The 27,003-nt window shown below is 41.0% G+C and overlaps 1 protein-coding gene across 38 annotated transcripts in view; it reads right to left on the reverse strand.

The window, feature by feature from the left end:
- Nucleotides 1-27,003, reverse strand: part of ST8SIA6 (ST8 alpha-N-acetyl-neuraminide alpha-2,8-sialyltransferase 6) — a 269,895-nt gene that overhangs the window by 72,333 nt on the left and 170,559 nt on the right. For 16 of the 38 annotated variants that reach the window (XM_081553649.1, XM_081553672.1, XM_081553647.1 and 13 more), the window contains one exon: nucleotides 7,838-7,936. The exons of the other annotated variants lie outside the window; for them this stretch is intronic. In XM_081553649.1, the coding sequence (XP_081409775.1) occupies nucleotides 7,838-7,878 (41 nt within the window). In that variant the 5' untranslated portion in view covers nucleotides 7,879-7,936. The remainder of the gene's footprint in view (nucleotides 1-7,837; nucleotides 7,937-27,003) is intronic. 38 annotated transcript variants of the gene reach the window in all.

A 27,003-nucleotide genomic window follows, 5' to 3' on the forward strand; every position in this document is an offset into this window, starting at 1 on the left:
GATGGACTGGAACGGGTGAATTTAACTCAGATGACCATTATATCTACTACTGTGGGCAGGAATCCCTTAGAAGAAATGGAGTAGCCATCATGGTCAGCAAAAGAGTCTGCAATGCAGTACTTGGGTGCAATCTCAAAAATGACCAAATGACCTTTCTTCATTTCTAAGCAAACCATTCAATATCACAGTAATCCAAGCCTATGTCCCAACCAGTAATACTGAAGCAGCTGAAGCTGAAAGGTTCTATGAAGACCTACAAGACCTTTTAGAATTAACACCCCAAAAAGATGTCGTTTTCATTACAGGGGACTGGAATGCAAAAGTAGGAAATCAAGAAACATCTGGAGTAACAGGCAAATTTGGCCTTGGAGTACAGAATGAAGCAGGGCAAAGGCTAATAGAGTTTTGCCAAGAGAACACACTGGCCATAGCAAACACCCTCTTCCAACAACATAAAAGAAGACTCTACACATGGACATCACCAGATGGTCAATGTTGAAATCTGAATATATTCTTTGCAGCCAAAGATGAAGAAGCTCTATACAGTCAGCAAAAACAAGACCGGGAGCAGACTGTGGCTCAGATCATGAACTACTTATTGCCAAATACAGACTTAAATTGAAGAAAGGAGGGAAAACCACTAGACCATTCAGGTATGACCTAAATCAAATCCCTTATGATTATACAGTGGAAGTGAGAAATAAATTTAAGGGACAAGATCTGATAGAGTGCCTGAAGAGCTATGGACGGAGGTCCGGGACATTGTACAGGAGACAGGGATCAAGACCATCACCATGGAAAAGAAATGCAAAAAAGCAAAATGGCTGTCTGGGGAGGCCTTACAAATAGCTTTGAAAAGAAGAGAAGTGAAAAGCAAAGGAGAAAAGGAAAGATATTCCCATTTGAATGCACAGTTTCAAACAATAGCAAGGAGAGATAAGAAAGCATTCCTCAGCGATCAATGCGAAGAAATAGAGGAAAACAACAGAATGCGAAAGACTAGAGAGCTCTTCAAGAAAATTAGAGATACCAAGGGAACATTTCATGCAAAGATGGGCTTGGTAAAGGACAGAAATGGTATGGACCTAATAGAAGCAGAAGATATTAAGAAGAGGTGGCAAGAATACACAGAAGAATTGTACAAAAAAGATCTACATGACCCAGATAATCACGATGGTGTGATCACTTACCTAGAGCCAGACATCCTGGAATGTGAAGTCAAGTGGGCCTTAGGAAGCATCACTACAAACAAAGCTAGTGGAGGTGATGGAATTCCAGTTGAGCTATTTCAAATCCTGAAAGATGATGCTGTGAAAGTGCTGCACTCAATATGCCAGCAAATTTGGAAAACTCAGCAGTGGCCACAGAACTGGAAAAGGTCAGTTTTCATTCCAATTCCAAAGAAAGGCAATGCCAAACAATGCTCAAACTACCGCACAATTGCACTCATCTCACACGCTAGTAAAGTAATGCTCAAAATCTCCAAGCCAGGCTTCAGCAATACATGAACCGTGAACTTCCAGATGTTCAAACTGGTTTTACAAAAGGCAGAGGAACCAGAGATCAAATGGCCAATATCCACTGGATCATCGAAAAAGCAAGAGAGTTCCAGAAAAACATCTATTTCTGCTTTATTGACTATGCCAAAGCCTTTGACTGTGTGGATCACAATAAACTGTGGAAAATTCTGAAAGGGATGGGAATACCAGACCATCTGACCTGTCTCTTGAGAAACCTGTATGCAGGTCAGGAAGCAACAGTTAGAACTGGACACGGAACAACAGACTGGTTCCAAATAGGAAAAGGAGTCTGTCAAGGCTGTATATTGTCACCCAGCTTATTTAACTTATATGCAGAATACATCACGAGAAACGCTGGGCTGAATGAAGCACAAGCTGGAATCAAGATTGCTGGGAGAAATATCAATAACCTCAGATATGCAGATGACACCATCCTTATGGCAGGAAGCAAAGAAGAACTAAAGCGTCTCTTGATGAAAGTGAAAGAGGAGAATGAAAAAGTTGGCTTAAAGCTCAATATTCAGAAAACTAAGATCATGGCATCCATCCCCATCACTTCATGGCAAATAGATGGGAAACAATGGAAACAGTGGCTGACTTTATTTTTGGGTTCAGACTCTGTAAAGACACACCTAGTCAAGGCTATGGTTTTTCCAGTAGTCATGTATGGATGTGAGATTTGGACTGTGAAGAAAGCTGAGCACCGAAAAATTGATGCTTTTGAACTGTGGTGTTGGAAAAGACTCTTGAGAGTCCCTTGGACTGCAAGGAGATCCAACCAGTCCATCCTAAAGGAGATCAGTCCTGAGTGTTCATTGGAAAGACTGATGTTGAAGCTGAAACTCCAGTTCTTTGGCCACCTGATGCAAAGAGCTGACTCATTTGAAAAGACCCTGATGCTGGGAAAGATTGGGGGCAGGAGAAGAAGGGGACGACAGAGGATGAGATGGCTGGATGGCATCACTGACTCGATGGACATGAGTTTGGGTAAACTCCGGGAGTTGGTGATGGACAGGGAGGCCTGGCGTGCTGCGATTCATGGAGTCACAAAGAGTCGGACACGACTGAGTGACTGAACTGAACTGAACTTAACTGAACTGAATGAGTTTCAAGAACCTTCAAATTCTGGGGACTTCCCTGGTGGTCCGTGGTTAAGACTCTGCACTCCCAATGCAGGGAGGACCCAGTTTGATCCCTGTTCAGGGAACTAGATCCCACATGCCCCAACTCAAGAGTTCACAAGCTGAAATTAAAAGATCCCTCATGCTCAAACTAAGACCTGGCACAACCAAATAAATAAATATTAAAAAGGAAAAAAAAAAAAAAAAGAATCCAAATTCTATTTACAGTGCCCAGAAATGGAGCTAAACTGAATTGTGAATCTAATGAAAAGTTTAAAACCAAATCAATTTTAGTCTCTCTGAAGAGAGAATATCTTAACAGATTAAAAAATACAGCCTTAAAATGGAAAGCCCAAAGCATAGGAATTCTCCTATCTACAGATCTTGCATGCTCCCTCCCTGTTCCTATGAAGAGGAGCTGATGAGCCATGAGTGCATCCTGACCACCAGCTGAAATCCCTCTGTAAACAGTGTGACAGCTGGCCTGCCAGCTCTAGGACAGAGGGGACAGTGGCCAACTGTGCTCACTTCAAGTTCATCAAGCAAACACCTGATTATAATCTGCACCCCCACCATGTAATTTCCCGGAGAGACAAAGGCAAACATTCCAGTCTAATGGGAGAGTTTGATTACTCTCTTTAACTGACAAATTAATATTCTGGTTTATAAATTACTCTCTTATGAGTTTGGTGAACACAAGTCTGTCTTTGAAATAGCAATCAAACCCAAAAACTGAAAAAAATCAAGTTTTGGTGCCTATGGACATAGCGGCAGAACCTGGCCAGCCTCTGTTCAGTCACTCACCAGGTGTCTCTGCCACAGGGAACAATGGCTACAGGAGAAAGGACAGTGGACAAGACCATCTGCCTGCTTCCCTGGAGCAAAGAGTCTGGTGAGGAAGACAGACAGGCAAGCACATACTTACTATGCTGGGTCTGCAGAATGGATGCTGGCTATTTTCCACCTTCATGTTAGTTTTGAGAAACCTTGAATCTGTATTTTGGTGGATGTCATTTAATTCAAAATATAAGAACTGCTTAAAAAATGACTACTTCCTTATACAGGAGCACTGCAGCCACCTTCACTTGCAGAAATTTCTGCAAATAATCTCTGCTAACTTGGTTTTTCACCTTAATTTTTACCTGCTTTTGGCAACCTTTGATAAAGATTTATTAATTAGCTCTGTTACTAAATCTGTTACTCTAATGTAGTCTGGCTCTCCACCATTGTTGAAAGAAGAGATGGACAATCATAAATCTACATATATAAAATGAACACACATTCAGTTCAGTTCAGTCGCTCAGTCGTGTCCGACTCTCTGCAACCCCATGAATTGCAGCACGCCAGGCCTCTCTGTCCATCACCAACTCCCGGAGTCTACCCAAACCCATGTTCATCGAGTCGGTGATGCCATCCAACCATCTCATCCTCTGTCGTCCCCTTCTCCTCCCGCCCCCAATCCTACCCAGCATTAGGGTCTTTTCCAATGAGTCAACCCTTCGCATGAGGTGGCCAAAGTATTGGAGCTTCAGCTTCAACATCAGACCTTCCAATGAACACCCAGGATTGTGGTCTGACAGATTGTGGTCCACTGGAGAAGGCCATGGCAAACCACTTCAGTATTCTTGCCTTGAGAACCCCATGAACAGTATGAAAAGGCAAAAGGATAGGACACTGAAAGATGAACTCCCCAGGTCAGTAGGTGCCCAATATGCTAATGGAGATCAGTGGAGAAATAACTCCAGAAAGAATGATGGGATGGAGCCAAAGCAAAAACAATACCCAACTGTGGATGTGACTGGTGATAGACGCAATGTTCGATGCTGTAAAGAGCAATATTGCATAGGAACCTGGAATGTTAGGTCCATGAATCAAGGCAAACTGGAAGTGGTCAAACAGGAGATGGCAAGAGTGAACGTTGACATTCTAGGAATCAGCGAACTAAGATGGACTGGAATGGGTGAACACACATTAGAGATGATATTTTATTTCTCATGAAGGAAAAGGTTCAAAGGAGAAGCCACAGACAGACTTACAGATCAGGAATATTGAAATGAATGTGCAAACATAGGTAAGTCCATTGGACCTCTACCAGATTGGACACAATTTGCATATTTATAGATAAGAATTGTTTTGTGTTGCTAAGAACTGTACAGAAAAGATCTTCACGACCCAGATAATCACAATGGTGTGATCACTCACCTAGAGCCAGACATCCTGGAATGTGAAGTCAGTGGGCCTTAGGAAGCATCATTATGAACAAAGCTAGTGGAGGTGATGGAATTCCCGTTGAGCTATTTCAAATCCTGAAAGATGATGATGTGAAAGTGCTGCACTCAATATGCCAGCAAATTTGGAAAACTCAGCAGTGGCCACAGAACTGGAAAAGGTCAGTTTTCATCCAAATCCCAAAGAAAGGCAATGCCAAAGAATGCTCAAACTACCACACAATTGCCCTCATCTCACACCTTAGCAAAGTAATGCTCAAAATTCTCCAAGCCAGGCTTCAGCAATACGTGAACCATGAACTTCCTGATGTTCAAGTTGGTTTTAGAAAAGGCAGAGGAACCAGAGATCAAATGGCCAATATCCACTGGATCATCGAAAAAGCAAGAGAGTTCCAGAAAAACATCTATTTCTGCTTTATTGACTATGCCAAAGCCTTTGACTGTGTGGATCACAATAAACTGTGGAAAATTCTGAAAGGGATGGGAATACCAGACCATCTGACCTGTCTCTTGAGAAACCTGTATGCAGGTCAGGAAGCAACAGTTAGAACTGGACACGGAACAACAGACTGGTTCCAAATAGGAAAAGGAGTCTGTCAAGGCTGTATATTGTCACCCTGCTTATTTAACTTATATGCAGAGTACATCATGAGAAACGCTGGGCTGGAAGAAACACAAGCTGGAATCAAGATTGCTGGGAGAAATATCAATAACCTCAGATATGCAGATGACACCACCCTTATGGCAGGAAGCAAAGAAGAACTAAAGCGTCTCTTGATGAAAGTGAAAGAGGAGAGTGAAAAAGTTGGCTTAAAGCTCAACGTTCAGAAAACTAAGATCATGGCATCTGGTCCCATCACTTCATGGGAAATAGATGGGGACACAGTGGAAACAGTGTCAGACTTTATTCTTTTGGGCTCCAAAATCACTGTAGATGGAGATTGCAGCCATGAAATTAAAAGACACTTACTCCTTGGAAGGAAGGTTATGACCAACCTAGATAGCATATTTAAAAGCAGAGACATTACTTTGCCAACAAAAGTCCATCTAGTCAAGGCTATGGTTTTTCCAGTGGTCATGTATGGATGTGAGAGTTGGACAGTGAAGAAAGTTGAGTGCCAAAGAATTGATGCTTTTGAACTGTGGTGTTGGAGAAGACTCTTGAGAGTCCCTTGTACTGCAAGGAGATCCAGTCAACCCATCCTAAAGGAGATCAGTCCTGGGTGTTCATTGGAAGGACTGATGTTGAAGCTGAAACTCCAATACTTTGGCCACCTGATGCGAAGAGTTGACTCATTGGAAAAGACCCTGATGCTAGGAAGGATTGGGGGCAGGAGGAGAAGGGGACGACAGAGGATGAGATGGTTGGATGGCATCACTGACTTGATGGACATGGGTTTGGGTAAACTCTGGGAGTTGGTGATGGATAGGGAGGCCTGGCGTGCTGCGATTCATGGGGTCACAAAGAGTCGGACACGACTGAGCGACTGAACTGAACTAAACTGAACTGAATTAACTGCATCTTACAGAGTTGTAAAACTGTTTCCAGGAGGATTAGCATCAGATAACTCAAGAGATGTGTGATGTGAACAACACCAGCATATTCACTGAAGCACACAATGTCCCCTAAACCACTAACAGCACCATTGCCCACCACTATAACATTAAAGGAAGGATTGAGAGTAATGAACCTAAAAGACTTTCACTCCTTCTGAATTGCAATCTCCCCCTACTCACTCCACAGCTTGCCTGAGGGGAACAGGTTGACCCAGTTTAGGTGTTAAGTCCTCCAAGACACACAGGGAGTAGTACCGCCTTACCTATATGCAGGTTGAAGTGAGGGTAACCAAGAGGACGAATTTGATACGGAGACTGATTAAAATTTCAAATTTAGCTAAGTAAGAAGAGGGTCAAAGTAGAGGTGAAATAAAATAGGAGTAGATTGGGAATAAATGGAAGAAAACAAATGACTACCACTGGATCATTACATGTCTCCTTTCACTGGTCCCTAATTGTGAGGTCCTTCGGGGCTTGAAATCAACTCAAGAATGTAGAGTCAGGGCGGAAAGGCTCTCAGGGAAGTCCTTCTTCTAAGTCTTCCAAAACCCACCTCCGACAGTATTTTCTTACTTGATCTAACCAAGATTATTCTGACCTCTCTTTAATCTGCTTTGGATTTTAAAACCTTGGATAAACTGCGTATTTTATTTTTAATGAAAGGCATTTTAATGTCTTGTCCTATGTTGTTTATCATTAAAGACGGGATTTTTTATTAACACTAATTCCCTTTCTTTGAAAATATTATATGGTTGTTACTTGCTTTATCTCTAATTATAATAACTGATATGAAATTTTATCTTCTAGACCAATGTATATCTCTGATCTGTGTATAACTTCTTTCACTTCTTTCAATATGCCAGCAAATATGGAAAACTCAGAAGTGGCCACAGGACTGGAAAAGTTCAATTTGCATTTCAATCCCAAAGAAGGACAATGCCAAAGAATGTTCAAATGACTGTACAATTGTGCTCATTTCATGATAGCAGTACCCAAAGAGTAGGCTGTGACTTACCAACTGAACAACAACAAAGTGGAATGCTTGATCTCAGCAAATGTAAAGAATTTAAAAACTAAGTATATTTTTGATACTGATATCCACATTATTCCTTGATGTAAAAATTTTAATCTGCTTTTCTGATGAAGCATGAAGGTGATGACAGCAACATCCACTGGACAGTCATGAGGTGCTCTTTGTATTGTTGTAAACTACATGTTTACATGTGTCACATACTCCTCACAATGAATATACATGGTAGGGGCTGTGCCATTTTATACATAAGAGAAATAAGACACTGGAAGATCAAAGAACATACTACATAAAGTTACTCTGTTAGTTAGAATTGGAGTAGAGTTTTGAATCTACACAGTGCATGTCTGTGTTCATAGCCACTCTTCTATTCTACCTCACCTTATAGTGAAAAATTCGTTTTTCAGCGGCGAGCTGTTCATTGCCTACAGCAGGAATCCCCAGTCTTCAGGATCTAATGCCTCATGATCTGAGTTGGAGCTGATATAATAATAGAAACAAATGCACAATAAATGTAACGCACTTGAATCATCCCTAGACCATCCCCTCCCCACCCTCAGTCCATGGAAAAACTGTCTTCCATGAAACCCGTCCCTGGTGCCAAAAAAGATGGGGACCTCTGGTCTACAGCACTTGCCACTTCAGATTACTGGATTCTGAGTCCATAGGAACTGACAAATAGTCTCTCCTTGACCAAACTCTAGTCAAGCTCCCCTTTTTCAACTAGGACACATTCATGGGCATGTCCTTAAGAGCCAATTTTAATAAGAACGCTGCTGATTCAGCTTATCTGGAATTCCCCCATCCTCTATGTGTGATTACCCTTGATATCTGATCAAATTTCTCACCCTCCACCAATTCCCAGTTCAATCACCATGGACTGCCGCCAGCAAGATTCCTATCAGGCTGGTTAGGCAAGAATCATCCCTTACCCTTGATGCTTCCTCCTCTGATCCCCACCTGCTCCTAGGCTATAAATCCCCATACTTCCTTGTTGGATTCAGAGTTCAGTCCAGTCTCTCTCCTCTGTGGTAAATTTCCATTGCAGGAGTCCCTACACCCATCACAGTAGTACTGAAAAAAGTCTGCCTTACCATCTTAACAAGGGTCACGAATAATTTTTTCTTTAATAGAGTTATTCTGCATTTCTATGTATTGAAGTTAAGAGCTAGCAACATAAAACAATTCTTGTCTACAGGCATGCACATGAGTTCTGTCCAGTGGAGAGACAATACTCCCCTATAGTGGGAAAATCTGTTTTGCCTCCCTTGGCATGTTCATCTCCATATTCCTGATCTAGAATCGTGTCTGCTCCTTTGAACTGGCTGTAACACATTACCAGCTTCCTCACTGATGAGTTAAATAAAATCTTTAAAAAGTGTTCATTTTCATATCTGTATGAAAGACATGGTTTTACTACTTTAACACTCTGAATGAGTGTGCTGGAAGCACCTGCAAACTGAATAAACATTACCCTGATAAAGAGGACAAACTTTGGTGGCAAACAGCACAGTTCAGATGCCTGCTCTGCTACACACTAGACACTTAACTCCTTAGAAACTAACCCCTCTGTGCTTTCAGCTTTGGGTGCAAAATGGGGGTTAATGCTATCTCTTTAATAGATTTGATGCAAATTTTGTAATAATAATGTATAAAAATGCTCAGCACAGTGACTGGAACAGAGAACCCACTCAGGCAGTACTTGGCAGGAGTTCTCTAGGTGGCTATCAAGGTCATGAATGCCTCCTGAAGTAGCGTCTCTCAAATTGCAACGTGGCCATGAATCACCAGGGAAATGTACTACAATGTAGAATATGGTTCAGCAGCTCTGGAAAGGGTCCTAATAGTCTGCATTTCTAACCAGCTCCCAGGTGATGCCAACTTGCAAGACTGAGGATCACACTTTGAGTGACAAAGTTTTATAAGCCTCCTGGATCAAGTTCATCTGCACTGATAATTTTTTCATAATAGTCTAGAGTAAGACTTCAGAGAAGGCAGTGGCAACCCACTCCAGTACTCTTGCCTGGAAAATCCCATGGACGGAGAAGCCTGGTAGGCTGCAGTCCATGGGGTCGCTAAGAGTCAGATACAACTGAGCGACTTCACTTTCACTTTCATGCATTGGAGAAGGAAATGGCAACCCACTCCAGTGTTCTTGCCTGGAGACTCCCAGGGACGGAGGAGCCTGGTGGGCTGCTGTCTATAGGGTAGCATAGAGCCGGACACGACTGAAGTGACTTAGCAGCGGCAGCAGCAGCAGAGTAAGGCTTATAAGAAATGTGGGCCTGGACTTCCTTGATGGTCCAGTGGTTAAGAATACACTTGCCAATGCAGGGTACATGGATCCCTGGTCCAGAAAGGTTCCATATGCTGTGGGGCAACTAAGCCTGTGCACCATAACTACTGAACCTGCGCTCTAGTGCTTGTACATTGCAATAAGAGAAGCCCCCATTCTCTGCAACTAGGGAAAGCCTGTGCACAGCAACAAAGATCCAGTGTAGCCAAAAATTAAAAAATAATAAATACATATTTTTAAAAAGAAAGAAATGTTGGGCCTGTCTTATGGCCAGAAGCACAAACAGGGTAAAACAATGAAACAACTGGAAAAACTACAAGAGTAAAATGACTAGGTTACCGTGTCTCTAGATAAGAGGTTTTTTCCCTTTTCCTTTTTCATCTGAAGAGCTTGACCAAGGAAATACTGTAAAAGGAGATGTATGATACTGAGAACATTTAACATAATTGCATTCCTGAGACAGACCCAGGGTTCATCCTCCTGGGAGCCCTTCTAGACAGCTCACAGGTGGCCCCCAATAATCCCTAACACCTCTACTCAGGCTTAAGCAGCCCAGCAAACACAACCCTCCAATGGGCATTATTCAAGAAAATTGGATGGTGTTTGGAGGATGCACTCTCTTCCAAAAAAAGGCCAACAGACATGTGTTGGAAATGTCTCTAAAATGTTTGCTAAAATCCATGTTTAAATGTCTATATCTGCTCTGCACCCCCAATCAAGAAATTCTTTGTCCCAAAATATTCCTCTGTCAACTAATGCTAGGCTTAGTCGTAACTTCAGTCGTGTCTCTTTGTGACCTATGGACTGTAGCCCACCAGGCTCCTCTGTCCATGTGATTCTCCAGGCAAGAATACTGGAGTGGGTTGCCATTGCCTACTCCAGGGTATCTTCCCAACCCAGGGATCAAACCCCTGTCTCTTAAACCTTCTGCTCTGTCAACTAAGTATCTCTTCAAAAAAAAGTTGAAGTGAGTTCTGAGATAAGACCTTTATTGAGAAAATAACTCATTCACATTACATAGTGAGTCTCTGGTACTGTCTGTATAGTAGTGGATAGCACTTGAGAATTTAAAAATCCTTAAATATTAGAAACATAATCATCATTATGAAATAAGTTTAGTCATCAAAGAGCAAAAATCTTATAACCTGTAAGTCTATAGTTCATTTTTAGATATTCATATTTCATGCTCATTTTCAGGAAAGCATTAGTGAAACCAAGCAGGACTCTGTGGAGCCCTTCTGTGTACAAAAGCCCTTCCTTGCCCCACCTCCCCATTTCTGGTTTGTAGAAAAAGGCTTTTGTCTCCTAAGCCTTCCTGAGCTCCAAAGATCAGGCTAAAGCAGTTACTAATTAGGGAAGTGAAGGAAAATAGAGACAAAGGAAAAGCAGTTCAAAAAGAAAAGTCATGACACGAGTTCACTGATAAAAGAGAGTCCTGATTCCTCCTAAAAGGATATGCATAACAGTCTGACACATCTTTGTGTGGTTCTTCAGGAAACAAAACCCCTCCCCAACTCAGGTGGAGGATGCTAACTATATGCTGACATAAGCATGTAGACTCCAGACTGGCTAGAGCCAGAAAGTTGATGACTAAGATACCAGAAACATCACCCTATTACTTCACCATCAAATAATCATAAGTCATGCATCCTGCAGCCCACCCCCCAAATATTGCCTTGTAAAAACCCTTCCCTGAAAGCCATCAGAGAGTTTGGGTCTTTTGACCATTAGCTGCCCATACTCCTCACTTGGCCCTGGAATAAATGCTGTATGTTCCTTCAGGATGACCTGGTGTCAGTGGATGGGTTTTGCTGCATGGCAGATGAACAGACCCAAGTTCAGTTTGGTAACATTAAGTTAAAAAACTGGGGACCTCATGTAGATAATGTACTGGAATCTTCTTTAAAATAACAAAATGAAAAAGTTTAATAGAGTGGTACAATGGTTTCTGACCAGCAGAGCAAGCAAAATTTGAAGTAATGAAAAGTGATGGTAAGACTGGGTGCCAATATGGAGAAGCTTCCCAATTAGTGTGAAGACTCCAGGGAATTATATGCTATCTAAACATAAATACTTGAAAGGCTAGTCACTGAACACATCTGAACAGTGAGCAAAATCCTAATTTACTGATCTATTCAAAACTGGTAGATCTTATAAAGGCTGTTTGGGTTTACTTGTAGAATTCAGGTTAGTGTCATCAAAATGAAAATCAATGCAAAAACTCTTTCAGAAATCATGTCCAAACATTTTGGGGCACCTGAAATATGAAATAAAATGATGAGAATATATGTCATAATAAAATAAAAATAGCAAGTGGAATATCTTGTCTCACTGTGGCAATTTTGTAAATGTGAAATGAGGCAGAAAGCCCTCCCACAGAATAATGATGATTTTTGAAATTCTGAAATGCACAGAGAGGACTACTTCATTCAGTCAACAGAAACCTCACAAGAATCTTGCTGTCAATAAAGACTTTTTTTCTATGACCCATGTTGTATAAAGCAATGATGAAGAAACTATAAACTAAGGGAACCCTCTTACAATGTGGGAGGGAGGGAAATTGGTACAGCCACTATGCAGAAAAGTACAGAGGTTCCTCAATAAACTAAAAATAGAACTGATCCAGCAAGTCCAAGCCTAGGCATATACTCAGAGAAAATTCAAAAATATGCATGCACCCCCAAGTTCACTGCAGCACTTCTACAATACCCAAGACTTGGAAGCAACCTAAATGTCCATCGACAGAGGAATGGATAAAGAAGACATGGTACATATATAGTGGAATACTACTCAGCCATAAAAAAGAATGAAACTGTGCCATTTGCAGAGATATGGATAGATCTAGAGACTTTCATATAGAGTGAAGTAAGTCAGAAAGAGAAAAACAAATATTGTATAATCTTGCTTACATGTGGAATCTAGAAAAATGATACAGATGAACTTACTTGCAAAACAGAAAGAGAGACACACATGTATCAAACAAACATATGTATAGAACACCCACCAAGAGAGGGTGGGATGAATTGGGAGATTGGGATTACACATAGTGAATACACATATACACTACTAGGTATAAAATAGATCACTAATGAGAACCTACTGCATAGCACAGAACTCTACTCGGTGGTGACCTAAATGGGAAGGAAATCTAAAAAAGAGTGGATATATGTATACATATAGCTGATCCACTTTGCTGTACTGTAGAAACTAATACAACATTGCATAACAACTGTACTCCAGTAAAATTTAATTTTAAAAAATTTAAAAATTTAAAATTTAAAAAATAAATAAATTTAAAAAATAAACGTACCCATTTTTCTGGTTAGAATTTGACATAAACAGACATGAAATGTGCAATGAGGACAAACATCTTGTTGAGAAGTGAAGTTCTGGGTGAAGAGATTAATAGTTTGACTCTTCAAATATAGAAAATCAAGTCTTACAAGGGTTACTGTGTTGAATTCTATTCGACCTTTGATCTCAAATGCTATTTAAACCAACATAAGCAAAAAAAGAATGTTGGAATCTTCACTTCATGTGCTGTCTGACTCACTATTTATACCTTTTATTTGATCTTCAAGAAAGCTCCCTTTGTTTTCATTTAAAAAAACAAACTATAAACTAGAATCTGTTCTAAAAACAACTTCCAGAATTTTTCCTTGATTCTCTATGACACATTTATATGTCTGTCTCCCAACATGATTGTGTCTTCCTCACCTACTAGTGGTCATCTAATGAATTTGAGCAAATAGATTAATGAACAAATGATCAATGAACTTGAGATACTTCAGGATTATAACTTATCCAGGGAAAAAAGAGATTTCAGAGCTGATCAGACTGAAAAGTAAAATAAAATTCTAGGGAAAAAAGTCAACAGGAAGAATTAGAACTAAAAGGGTCTTCTGATTAAACCCCAGCTAATTATAAGATTTAATTAACCAGAAGAACACAGTCTCTTTTCATTCTACTTTACTGAAATTTTACTGCATTTAAAATGATGTCCAAATGCTCTCATTAATAATGAATGAAAGTGTAAGAGAATTGGCTAACCAAATTTACTGTGCTCAGATAAACCATAATTAGGAAAGGTTACGAGAGTGTCCTAGGAGACCGATCCATCTCAAAATAGAGCAATATAATTACAGATGAAATTCAACAAGGAAACAGCACAACATAATAATTCTTGAAAAGAGGAAATACAATTACTCAAATGAGGTGCTGGGTTCTGAGCAGTGCAGTCAATCAAGTCTCATTTCACAAAACTCAGGAGCAATAAACCTACTCAACAAAATTGAACTCTTTGATTACATTAAAGTATATTAATCTCATATCTGAATATTCACAGTTTCCCAGCTGATAAAATGCCCTGCTGTTATTTCACTGGAAATTTAGAATAATCTGACTCTAGTTCAGTCAGAGCTACTGGGTCTAGTTATGCATTTTGGCAGGGCCCACGTGCTCTTCTCCATTTGGGAGGACCTCTTTCCTGCAACATTTCAGGTTCCTCTTTACAGTACCTTTCCCCAGAGGATATTCCTTCTTTGGCTGATTCTTAGTCCCATTTCCTATTCATTTGGAAAACTATAGAGTTTGTGAGTAGGATCATACATGCCAATAAATTCTAATGAGTTTTTGATGGATCATACTTCACAATGAACACACCTGGATTTAAAAAAATGCCTTTAATGGGAGAGGAATGAAGTAGGAGGTTGGAATTAGCAGATATAAGCTTGTATATATAGAATGGATAGACAACAAGGTCTACAGGGTATCATATTCAATATCCTGTGATAAACAATAAAGGAAAAAATATGAAAAAAGAATGGATATATGTATTTAACTAAATCACTTTGCTGTATAGCAGAAATTAACACAACATTGTAAATCAACTGTTAGTGCATGCTAAGTCACGTCAGACTCTTTGTGACCCTATGGACAAAAGCATGGTGGGATCTTCCCGACCCAAGGATTGAACGTGTGTCTTTTATATATCCTGCATTAAAAGGTGGGTTGTTCACTACTAGCCTACCTGGGAAGCCCAATTAAGAAAGAAAGTTTTAAGGCAAGTTTTTCTGTCCTCACGCCCAGCTCGGTTGGCAAAGACAGCCCCCTTCTGGTCTAGTCAGAGAACTGAATTCCTGAGCCTCGGGAGATGCACTGGCCCCTCTTACAAGGCAGTGGGTGCTTACAGCTACTCAATTCTCAGCTTCCTGCCCAAACGTCACTGGATAGATGTGCCTTTCTCGGCTTTCATCTTGACCATGGTTCAAAATCACCATGACCACCCGCATGTCACCAACATTTGGCTTCTATTGCTCCAGACAACACTTGCCCTCTGCCAGCCCCCATCTCTGGCCACTGAGGGCCTCACCCCCACCCTATGGACTGACCCAGCCCCAGGCACTCAAAACAAGGACTCAGAGGGGTGAGTAACAGGCAGAAGCGCTCAAGTAGGGACTGGGCCTCTAAATCAGGCCCCAGGTTTTGGAGAGAAATGGGGTCCTCAAGTTACATTCTGTGAGCCTAGTCCCTGCTTAAGTGTCAGGCCTCAGGTGAAGGGGGACTAAGGTGTGACCTAAGAAGGCCATGCCCAGGGATGATCTTGAGGGAAGACCAATTTGCTGTGACTTCTTAATTTCAGCCTAAGGAATCTAACCACTACAACATCAAAACAACTGCATCGGACTTTCCTGGTGGGCCAGTGTTTGAGACTCTGTGCTTCCAATGCAAGGGGCACAGGCTCCATCTCTGGTGAGGGAACTAAGATTCTACATGCTGCATGAAAGTGAAAGTTGCTCAGTTGTGTCCGACTCTCTGCGACCCAGGCCAGAATACTGGAGTGGGTAACCTTTCCCTACTCTAGGGGATCTTCCCAACCCAGGGATCGAACCCAGGTCTCTTGCATTGCAGGCAGATTCTTTACCAGCTGAGCCATAATTGAAGCCCCAAAACTGAACTGCTAAAACCCAAGATCCAACCAGGGACCTTTAGATCTTCACTCTAATACTCTCTCAATTGAACTATTTCAGCCACTTCATGCTATGTGGTATAGCCAAAAAAAATTTTTTTTCTTAAATTTTAGAAAAACAACAAAAAAAAGTTGCATTGAATTGTCTTCCTTTGGTCTGAACTGCATTTTCCTGATATACAGACCTTCTGGGAACTTTATGCATAAGAATTTTAGAGGAGTTAAATGCGTATGAATACAGGCACACTTGGAGATATTGTGGGTTTTATTTTAGACCACCAAATAAAGAGAATATCACAATAAAGCTATCACACAAATTTTCTGGCATCCCAACATATAAAAGATATATTGATACTATACTGTAGTTTATTAAGTATGCGATAGCATTATGTCTAAAAAATACATATACCTTAATTTAAAAATACTTTCTTGGAAAAAACGCTAACCATCACCTGAGCTTTCAGTGAATCACAGTGGTAATATCAAAGATCACTGATCAGATATGCCCATAACAGATATAATAAGAGTGAAAAAAGTTTGAAATATTACAAGAATTACCAAAATAAGACACAAAGACATGAAGACATGAAGTGAGCAAATGCTATTGGAAAAATGGTGCCAACACATTTGCTCAATGCAAGGCTGCCACATTCAATTTGTAATAAATGCAACATATGTGAAGTGCAATAAATGAGGTCTGCCTATAGAATAGTCAAGGAAAGGCTGAAATAAATGCACACACAGGCTAGCATTTTGTTATCTAACTTCCTTTTTTCAATTCTATCAAAACTTGAATGCATTTGTTAATTCAAGAAATATAATATTTAGAATGATTATTCTTCTTTTAGCTGTGGGTTTTTCCTCAGGCAATGAATGCTTCCATCTAATTCAACCACTTATTATCAGTTTTTCTCAACTCTTCTGTTTCTTCCCCAGCAATAATACATATTTTCTCAACTTCCTAAATCTCTTTATTACATACAATTGAATGTAATTTGGAATTTACAAGTCTTATCACATTCTCATTCTGCCTGAGCAATTCTAAATATAAAAAGTACTGTCTGCATGTATTTCTTCAGAGCTGCTGCAACTTTGTGCCTAAGATTCCTGAAATTAAAATTACGGTTCTTTGACATCTTTTTCATCTGGTCATTTCTGGCTTTTGGAAAACACCAAAAGCCTTACTTATCATCCGGTGTCCCAGCTGAAACTTCTTACTTAAGGGTTCACTGAGATGGAAGTAGTAATTATTTTGCCAAGGGATTTGGCCCAGAGCTAAAACCAAGCAAAATCAAAACTGTCTCTGTAACAATGCAATTAGTCATTCATCAATCCAGTTTATGAGTGACAGCTATAGTGGAATGCCTTAAGGAAATCAAGATATTATCTACTATATTACTTTATCAGGCTGAAAAGTTACTTTATACTTTACCAAGTATTGCATTTTACCCTTGGAACAATGCTGTGAAGGATTTTTATCATCAGTTTCACATAATAAATATAATTTATTGTTGTTAATTTCATACATTCTATTTGCCCAGCTCCCTTACTCTAGTATTCTCTCTGCAAAAATTCTTCCTTCTCATGGAGATCTCCTTCCAACACACACCTTCTATCTTTATTTCTCTTCTTCCCCAACTTACACCTTCAAACACACTCTTAATTCTCTTGGCTCTCTCTCTGTCACCCTTGCATGGAAAATTTGGAGTCCTGGATGGGCCCAATGCCCTGCCATCTGAGCTAACCCCGGACCAGCCAAATATTGCTGGAGAAAAATCACAAAACTGCTGAAATGATTTCACTTTAAACTCTGCTCAATACTTTGTAATAACCTAAATGGGGTAAGTGAAGTGAAGTGAAGTCGCTCAGTCGTGTCCGACTCTTTGCGAACCATGGACTGTAGCCTGCACCAGGCTTCTCTGTCCATGGGATTGTCCAGGCAAGAGTACTGGAGTGGGTTGCCATTTCCTCCTCCAGGGGAAATGGAATAAAGAATTTTGAAAAGAATAGTTACGTATATAACTGTATATGGATACACCTGAAACTAACACAACATTGTTAATTAACTATACTCCAATATAAAATGAAAATTTTTTACAAATAAAGAAAACACTGTGCTAAATTAAAAAAGACAAAACAGCCACAAAAAGCTACATTGTGTATGATTTTAATGATGTGGAATCTCCAGAATAAGTAATCTAATGAAAAGTGAAAGTGAAGTCACTCAGTCCTGTCCGACTCTTTAAGACCCTAATACATTGAACCAAAATGCAAATCAGTTGTTGCCAAGGACTGGAGGAACAGGTCAATAAGCAGTGACTGATTAATGGCTACAGATTTTTCTATTGAGGCAATGGAAATGTTTAAAATTATACAGTGCTGTTGGTTGCACGTCATTTTGAATATACCAATGGCTCAGCAGTAAAGAATCTGCCTTCAACGAAGGAGATGCAGAAGACATGGGTTTGATCCCTGGGTCAGGAAGATCCTCTGGAGAAGGAAATGGAAGAAAATCCCCTGCAGTATTCTTGCCTGGGAAATCCCTTGGATTTTCCTTGGAGGAGCCTGGTAGGCTATAGTCCACGTGGTCGCAGAGTCAGACACGACTTAGTGACTGAGCATGCATACACAAAAAGCCCTCAACTGCACATTTTTAAGTGGGTTTAAGTGATTATTTTATGGCAAGTGAATTTCATTTAATAAAAAATATAAAATGTAAATAAAATAAATGCAGCTCTGCAAACTTCAAATGAACATTTAATGATACCTGGCAACCCCACTATGTTTCCCTAATAAACTTTGCTCTCCTCTCTCAAAACCATTACTTCCTTTCTTCTCCCTGTCTCAACTTCTCACACTCCCTATGTTTAAGCTCCCATCTCATGGCTATATTGGGAAAACAGAAGTGCACAGAAGGCAACACCTTCACACATCTTTCACTCTGTCTCAAACCTTTCACTTTGGGCTGCCATTAGTCTGCATGGGCTGTCCACAGCACAAGACCACAGGCTGGGTGGCTTCAGCAACAGACATTTCTTTCCTTACAGTCCTGGAGGCTCAAAGTCAAAATCAAAGGTCCACTGGGATTGGGTTCTGGTAAGATCCCTCTTCCTGGCTTGTAGATGGTCACCTTCTCACTGTGTCCTCACATGGCCTTTTGCCTGTGTGCACACGTTCAGAGAAAGCTCTTTGGTCTCTGCCTCTATTTATAAGGGCATCAGTCTTATTGGATGAGGGTCCCACACTTATGACCTCATTTAACCTTCATTATCCACCTAGAGACCCTGTCTCTTGCTGTTGTTGTTGCTGTTTAATTGCTAATTTGTGTCCAACTCTTCTGTAACCCCATGGACTATAGCCCACCAGGCTCCACTGTCCATGGGATTTCCCAGACAAGAATACTGGAATGGGTTGCCATTTCCTTCTCCAGGGGATCTTCCTGATCCAGGAATCAATGCATTGGATTCTTTACCACTGAGCTACCAGGGAGGCCCGACCATGTCTATAAACAAAGTCAAATTGAGAGGTTAGGGCTTCAGCGTATGCATTTTGGTGAAGACACAGATCAGTCCTTAATGCTGCCCATCTTCTTCATCTTACCGTGAGCCACAACAGAAACGAAGTCCCTGGTCCCATAAAAAGCTAGTAGCCCCCAACCCACTCTGGGTCCCCAGCCCTTACCATTTTCTTATGAAAATCACTGACCCAACTCATCTCTTTCTTTTGCATAACCAGAGTCTCCTCTAGATCATTCTTCCAAGAATTCACACATTCTCCTCCCTTGACGCCACAATCCTCTATCCCCTAACTCATTTTTCTATTTCCCTTTAAAACAACTCTCAAAACAGTTATCTAAAATCACTGCCTCCTCTTCCTCAACAATTTACTCACCCATCAGGCCACTCAAATCTGGCTAAAACTGTTTGCCTCAAGCTTTCAAACATCTTCCACGCCCCAAATTCAATGGATATGTCTCTCTTCTCATCTTACTCAATTTTTCAGCAACATCTGACCCAACTGACCACTCTCTGCACTGAAAACTCTCCTCTTATCGAATCCATGACATCACAACCTCCTGGTTTCCTTCTGCTTGCTTCTACTCCTCTTTCAAACCTCCAAATATCAACATGCCCTAGAACTTGCTCCTGAAAATTCATATTCTCTTCTCCAGCTATTTCCAATGCTAAGTGAGCTCATCCTGTTTCTTGGTTTTGCGTCCTGTCTCTCTGCTGATGACACCCAAATTTATATGTGCAACTCTGACCTTTCCCTTGAGCTCCAGACTCATTTATACACTCTAAATGCCTAGCTGACAGTTCCTTTTGAACGTCTGACAGTTTTGTCAAATGCAGCATATCCAAAACATAACCTTTGACTCCTTTTTCTCTTTTCTAGGCTTCTCCATCTTGGTGGATGGCAGTGAACTGTTCAAGCACCAAATGGATCATCCTTGATTCTCTCCTGTGCTTATCTCCCTCATCCAGCCTTTTGGCAGCTCTGCCTCAAATCCACTGACTTCTCTTTATCTTGACTCCTATCACTCAGGTTCCAGGCACACCTTCTCTTGTCTGGACTGGAGCCAGGGCTCCCTGAATGGTCCTTCTGCTCCATCCTTACCCCCACTGCCCTCCATCCCATGCAGCTGCCAGAGGAACTGTACAAAGATGTAAATCATATTTTGTCGTTCCCTTGTTCAAAACCCTTCAGTGATTTCACTTATTATTAGAATAAAACTCAAAACTGTCATCAAAGCCGGAGTCCTACAATGTTATCTGACTTCCCAGATCTCTCTCATAAACCTCTCCCCCCAACCCCACACTCCATCCTTTCTGCTTCTTGAACACATCAAGCTCAGGGTCTGGTTAGTCACTGTCCCCCTCTGCCTAGAACATTACTTCTTGTCCTTCAGGTCTTAACTCAAATGTCATCCCCTCAGAGTGACTTTTCCTACTTTCATTTCTAGCATTGATTTTCTGTTTTTGCAAACTATTTATCACCATGTATCTGCCCAAGAGGACAGAGCTGTGGTCTGTCTTCTCCCTACTGTATCTCCAGCATGAAGCACTTGCCTGGCATATAATAAAAACTCACTGGAAAAAAATGAAATTGATCACTGACTCTCTCCCTCCACCAGGCTGCCAAAAGAAGCCCATAGTCGCCTTCTCCAGTCCTCCATTGTCCCCTCCCCATCTATCTCCTAAGGAGGGTATCTCAGTCAGACGGGTCCTGGGCTCTTTGTACATTAGAGTCAGAGAGCTGACAGAGAATTAATAGAGCAAGATAGATCTGAAAGGCTTTGCAAGGGAAAGACTTGGAGAAACCGGTTGTCAGCCAGAAATAATAAAGAATAGAGGTCTGAGTGAGTAGATGGGGAGAGGGAGCAAGGCGGAGGCGGTGGGCGGGAGCCTCATGTGGTCTAAGTGTGACAGAACTCTCTCAGCACTTGTCAGGTCTGAATCTCTGGAGCGGGTAGGAGAGAAAAAACTGAGCAGAATACATGGAAAATAAAGGCATGGCTGAGGGTTCTGAACTGGATCCCTTTTATGTATTCTAAGAGAAAGGAAAATAAGAATATAATTTTTATTTATTTTTTGCGTGTTGAGTTCTGCATCCTTTAAGGCCAGGCTAAGGTCGACCTCTGTGAGCCTGTGACTCCAAGAGTTACATACACATGAAGAAACTGAAGTTCTGAAAGATTCTGTGACATAACCACAGTCATTCAGTTAACAGTGACAAAGTGATGATTCAGAACCAGGACTTCTGCCTACAGGACCTGGGGTTACATGCCTACATAACTGCTTTCCTCCAAAACAAGAAAAGAAGTCAAATGGACCTCTTGCTTTTGGTAAAAAAAAAAAAATGTGGGCTTCTGTTATCATTCCCTCCACCTCTTTTTTCTTGGTGCACTGCACAGTTTGTGGGCACTTAGTTCTACAGGGCTTTCCCAGAAGGCTCAGTGGTAAAAAATCTGCCTACCAATGCAGGAGACACAAGAGACATGGGTTCGATTCCTGGGTCGGAAAGACTCCTTCAAGGAGGAAATGGCAACCCACTCCTGTATTCTTGCTTGAAAAATTCCACAGACAGAGAAGTCTGGCAGGCTACATGACATGGGGTCATAAAGAGTCAGATACATGACTGAGCACGCACGCATTCCCCCAGCCCTCTAGAGATTGACAGTGCAAGTCCTAACCACTGGACTTCTAGGGAATTCCCTACCATTTCCCTTCTAATTTCTCTGTGCAATGTAAGTCAAGTTCACCATTTTATAGTTTCCAAAATAGATCTTTATCCTTCCTCCAAATATCCAGATAACCTTTGGTCCATTTTTAGTTTTCTAACACCTCTTCTCTGAGAGACGTTGAAGATGACCAGCAGTGGGTAACCAATTCCTTGGGCAAGGAACACTTAGCTCCTGGCAGATAATCTGTCTCCATCTGGACAACAGAATTTACTTGAAGTGACAAGGTGATCTCGGACTCGCTCATTCACCTGTCTTGGGTTTCAGGTCTCTTTACTGTGCCAGATGTTTCTCTTTTGGAAACCACTGTTTTCAAAAGAGAATTTGAGTTCTGATTTCCCCAACTTCAAGGAACAATATCCAAACTACCCCCAAACAACAAGTATATACCTTTCTTGTTTTCTACTTAAAAATATCATAAGTTCATTTTGTTTTGGCCTCTTCCACAACCTTCTTACACCCCAGGCCACTCTTTTGCACACTCTTACTTTACTTTTAATTTAATTTTCCATGCACCTTTTCTGAACCTGAGATCAGCAGTCATACTACTTTATAAGATGCTTCTCAATTTTTCTCATTTGCATCTATATTTTATTTTTAAAAAGTTTTTCCACCTGGGAAGACTTAAACACCTACGTTTTTCAAACAGATAAGAATGAGGTTATAAAATGATAACTGTGAGATAGATAACTCTTGGGACTTCCCTGGTTGTCCAGTGGTTGAGACTTCGCCTTCTAAAGCAGGGGGTGTGGGTTTAATCCCTGGTTCAGGGAGTGAAGATCTCATATGCTTTGTGGCCAAAAAACCCAACACATAAAATGGAAGGAATAATTGTAACAAATTCAGTAAAGACTTTAAAAATAGTCCACATCAAAAAAAAAAATCTTTAAAGAAAAGCTAGATAATTCTTTATATCATCTCAAAGACTGAGGACTCTGAAATGCTTTGGAAAAGAGGTAGCCTGTGAAGACTTGGATGAAGTCATGTGAATACTGGAATCACTTGTGACCATCCCCCAAAACCTTCTGTTGAAGGTCACCCCAGGAACTGATATTGATGAATACTTCTTGGAGTCAATTTAAATGCTTAAATATTCAAGTGCTGTGAAATCAGTTCTCACACATCTAGAGGATGCTATGTTGTCCACATCTCTCTTTCAGATCTGGGACTTGCATCCCTCCAGTGGCTGGGACTCTGCTAATGCCCATATGGGTCTTTCCTTAGGAACCATCCTGGAACAGAGGCCCTGCCACCTCCAAAATCACAGGCCCTGGAGGATGGCTACACCCAATTCCTGACCAGTGCCTGACCCCTGATCTTAATTCAGCCTAACTTAGAGGAGACACTGTAGCTTCAGAGCTCCATGAGGCCAAGACCTTCATTGCAGGAACATTAAAGGATGAGTTCTAACTCTACCAATCCTCCTTGCCTCACCTGCTCACTGGCATTGTTGCTGGGAGCACATCCTAATACACTTCCCATACACAAAGCTCAATCCCAGAGTCTATTTCTCAGGGAACTTAACTTCCAATGGCCCCTAATAGGAAATTATATAGTATGTAGTTTAATTCATCTGTGCTTCTAATTGGTATGCAAAAAAATCAGGTATATCAATTCAGTTCAGTTCAGTCGCTCAGTCGTGTCCGACTCTTTGCGACCCCATGAATTGCAGCACGCCAGGCCCCTCTGTCCATCACCAACTCCCGGAGTCCACCCAAACCCATGTCCATCGAGTTGGTGATGCCATCCAACCATCTCATCCTCTGTCGTCCCCTTCTCCTCCTGTCCCCAATTCTACCCAGCATTAGGGTCTTTTCCAATGAGTCAACTCTTCGCATGAGGTGGCCAAAGTATTGGAGTTTCAGCTTCAACATCAGTCCTTCCAATGAACACCCAGGATTGATCTCTTTTAGGATGGATTGATTGGATATAAACTGTCCAATTAACCAAACCTGAATAAGCAAGATCCAAGAATTTAAAGGATATGTACAAAGCTAGAACAAGTTTTAAATTGAATTGTATTTCCTTTTGGGGACATTTTCCATGGTATCCAGCCCCTAAAGTATAAAGGAAACAAGTAGAGAAATATAAAGATTCTGAAAATGTTTGCTTTATACATTCCTTTTCAGAATATTAGAGATTTTATTAATTTAATATTATAGAAGTTATAATCTCATGCATATTGATAATTTCAATCTTGAATCTATTTACAGAAAGGAGGAACATCTAACAATGATATTAACCAAGAGAACAACAGTCTTTAAGGCAACAGAAACAGTCTCAAACCATGCTACAAGAGGAAAGACTTGATGTTTTAAATAAATTGAAAAACTTTGGGAGACAGCTTATTTTTGAAAGTTTCCTCTAAAACTTTTAGGAAATGTCATTTTTAATCTCCAAAATACTCCATGTATGTGCTGGGTTATTATTTTCCCTAAAGCAATTTCCCACAGGTAGTAATTAAGAGTTGTTTTATGGGACAGAATTTAGCCAGTCAGAGGTGATTACCATGAATCACAAAGACAAAATGTATACATTGTCTTCTGTCTTCCCACAATACCAATCATCTCTTTACCAAAGGGTAGCCAACAGCTACTCTCATCATTAACAGAGGATAATGTACCCCTCCATGGCAAAGAGAGCCTTAAATAATCCAGCTCCTACCTGCCCACCATCCCCAAGCTGAACAGAGAAAATACATTGACATCATTACAGGTTGTGACACATTGATTAATCAGGTAATACACATTCTAAACACTTAGTGAAATGGACTGTAAAAAAACTATTTTACTGACTCTCAGGGACAACAATTTATCTTCTACTACTTTAATGGCCCTGCTGTATCTATGTCTTTACAGTCAAGGGGACTTGAAAATGATCAGAAACACCTAGGCTTTGGGGATTCAATACCACTTAAATTCACTAAATGTGGCTAAAAGTCCTCCCGTCCCCGAAATAAACAAATATGGAACAAGATTAAGTATGCTAAGAGACAGAGAAGGGAATAAAAGAAAATATATAAACATTTAATATAGACCAGACAGGATGATGGACAATTATAATTTCACGTTGAATAGAGCCAAATAGAAAGTGATGAAAATTTCTTTCAACACAACAGAAAATAAATGTGCATGGGAGCAATTGTTAATAGAATATTGCTGCCACTCATTTGGCAGCATCAGAGCCAACAAGACACTCAACGAGTGTATGGTAACAAAAAATAAGTGCCTGATGTATTATGCAGACAGATTAGTAGGTAATTAGATATACTGAAATCACACCGGAAGCAGCAGCCATCACACAGAGTCCAACCATGTAAAACAGCTAAGTGGAAGCTTGTGAAATTTATTTCTCCTTCCTGTTCTCCAAATTCTAACCATCTCCCCAGAGAAACCTTGTAGAATCCTCTGGAGTGGGTCCCCTTGTTATGTTTTCATAGCTCCTTGTTTTCTTTTCCTTCATGTAATATTGCTGGGATTCTGTGATTAACGTCTCCCTCTCAAAGCAGATCTCAGCTCCATGAGGCCAGAGACCCCACGACTGTTTGGTTCCCTGCATGCCTAGTGGGTTGTGTGATACAGTACCGGTGCTCCAAACATAATTTTTTTGTTGTTTTTTAAGAGGAGGTTATTTATTCATTTGGCTGTGCTGAGTCTTTGTTGTGTCGTATGGGCTTCTCATTGCAGTGACTTCTCTTGTTATGGAGTAAGGGCTCTAGACATGTGAGTTTCAGTAGCTATGGCTTACAGGCTCTAGAGCTCAGGCTCAGTAATTGTGGTACACAAGCTTAGTTGCTCCATGGCATATGGGATCTTCCTGGACTGGTGAACAAACCCATGTCCTCTGCATTGGCAGGCAGATTTCTATCCACTGTGCCACCAGAGAAGTCCCAAACGTACTTTTTATTTTTAAGCAATAAAGTACTTTTAAATTAAGGCACGTACATTATTTTTGGCGGTGCCATACAGCATGCAAGATCTTAGTTCCTCGACTAGGGATCAAACCTGTGCCACCTGCAGTGGAAGTACAGAGTCTTAACCACTGGACCACCAGGGGAAATACCTATGGTTTTTTCACACAGTGATATTGCACATCTAATAGACTATACTGTAAATAAAACTTCTGAGGGACTTAAACAACATAAATTATTTCTTCACAGTTCTGGAGGCTAGAAGTCCAAGACCAAGATGCTGCTGCTGCTGCTAAGTTGCTTCAGTTGTGTCCAACTCTGTGCGACCTCATAGATGGCAGCCCACCAGGCTCCACCGTCCCTGGGATTCTCCAGGCAAGAACACTGGAGTGGGTTGCCATTTCCTTCTCCAATGCATGAAAGTAAAAAGTGAAAGTGAAGTCACTCAGTTGTGTCTGACTCTTCACGACCCCATGGACTGTAGCCCACCAGGCTCCTCAGTCCATGGGATTCTCCAGGCAAGAGTACTGGAGTGGGGTGCCATTGCCTTCTCCAAGATGAGAACAGTGCTAGTTTCATTCTGAGGTTTGGCTTGTAGATGGCCATATTCTCTGTCTTCACATGTCCCTTCTCTATGCATCCACATGTCTGTGTCCTAATCCTTCCTTTCACAAGGGTCTTATTAGTTTAGGATCAACCCATCTAACTTCATTTTACCTTAATTTCCTCTTCTATGATTGAGATAACTGGCTCATAACATTATATGTTTGACTTGTACAACACTGTATTTCTACTTCTGCTCACCGTGCTCACTATATTTCTACTTCTGCTACACCATGCTCACCATTTAAATAAAATATTGGGGCTTCCCTAGTGGCTCAATGGTAAAGAATCAGCCTGTCAATGCAGGAGACACAGGTTCGATCTCTGGTCCAGGAAGATACTACATGCCATAGAGCAACTAAGCCCATGAGCCACAACTATTGAGCCAGTGCTCTAGAGCCCGTGTGCTGCAATTGCTAAAGCCCAAAGGCCTAGAGCCCATGCTTCCCAACAAGAGAAGCCACCACAACAAGAAGCCCGAGCATGGAAACTGGAGAGTAGCCCCCACTCGAGGCAACCAGAGAAAAGC

Source organism: Giraffa tippelskirchi, chromosome 13 (genome assembly GCF_054371585.1).
Source record: "Giraffa tippelskirchi isolate mGirTip1 chromosome 13, T2T-mGirTip1v1.2.pri, whole genome shotgun sequence".
Classification (NCBI taxonomy): Eukaryota; Metazoa; Chordata; class Mammalia; order Artiodactyla; family Giraffidae; genus Giraffa; species Giraffa tippelskirchi.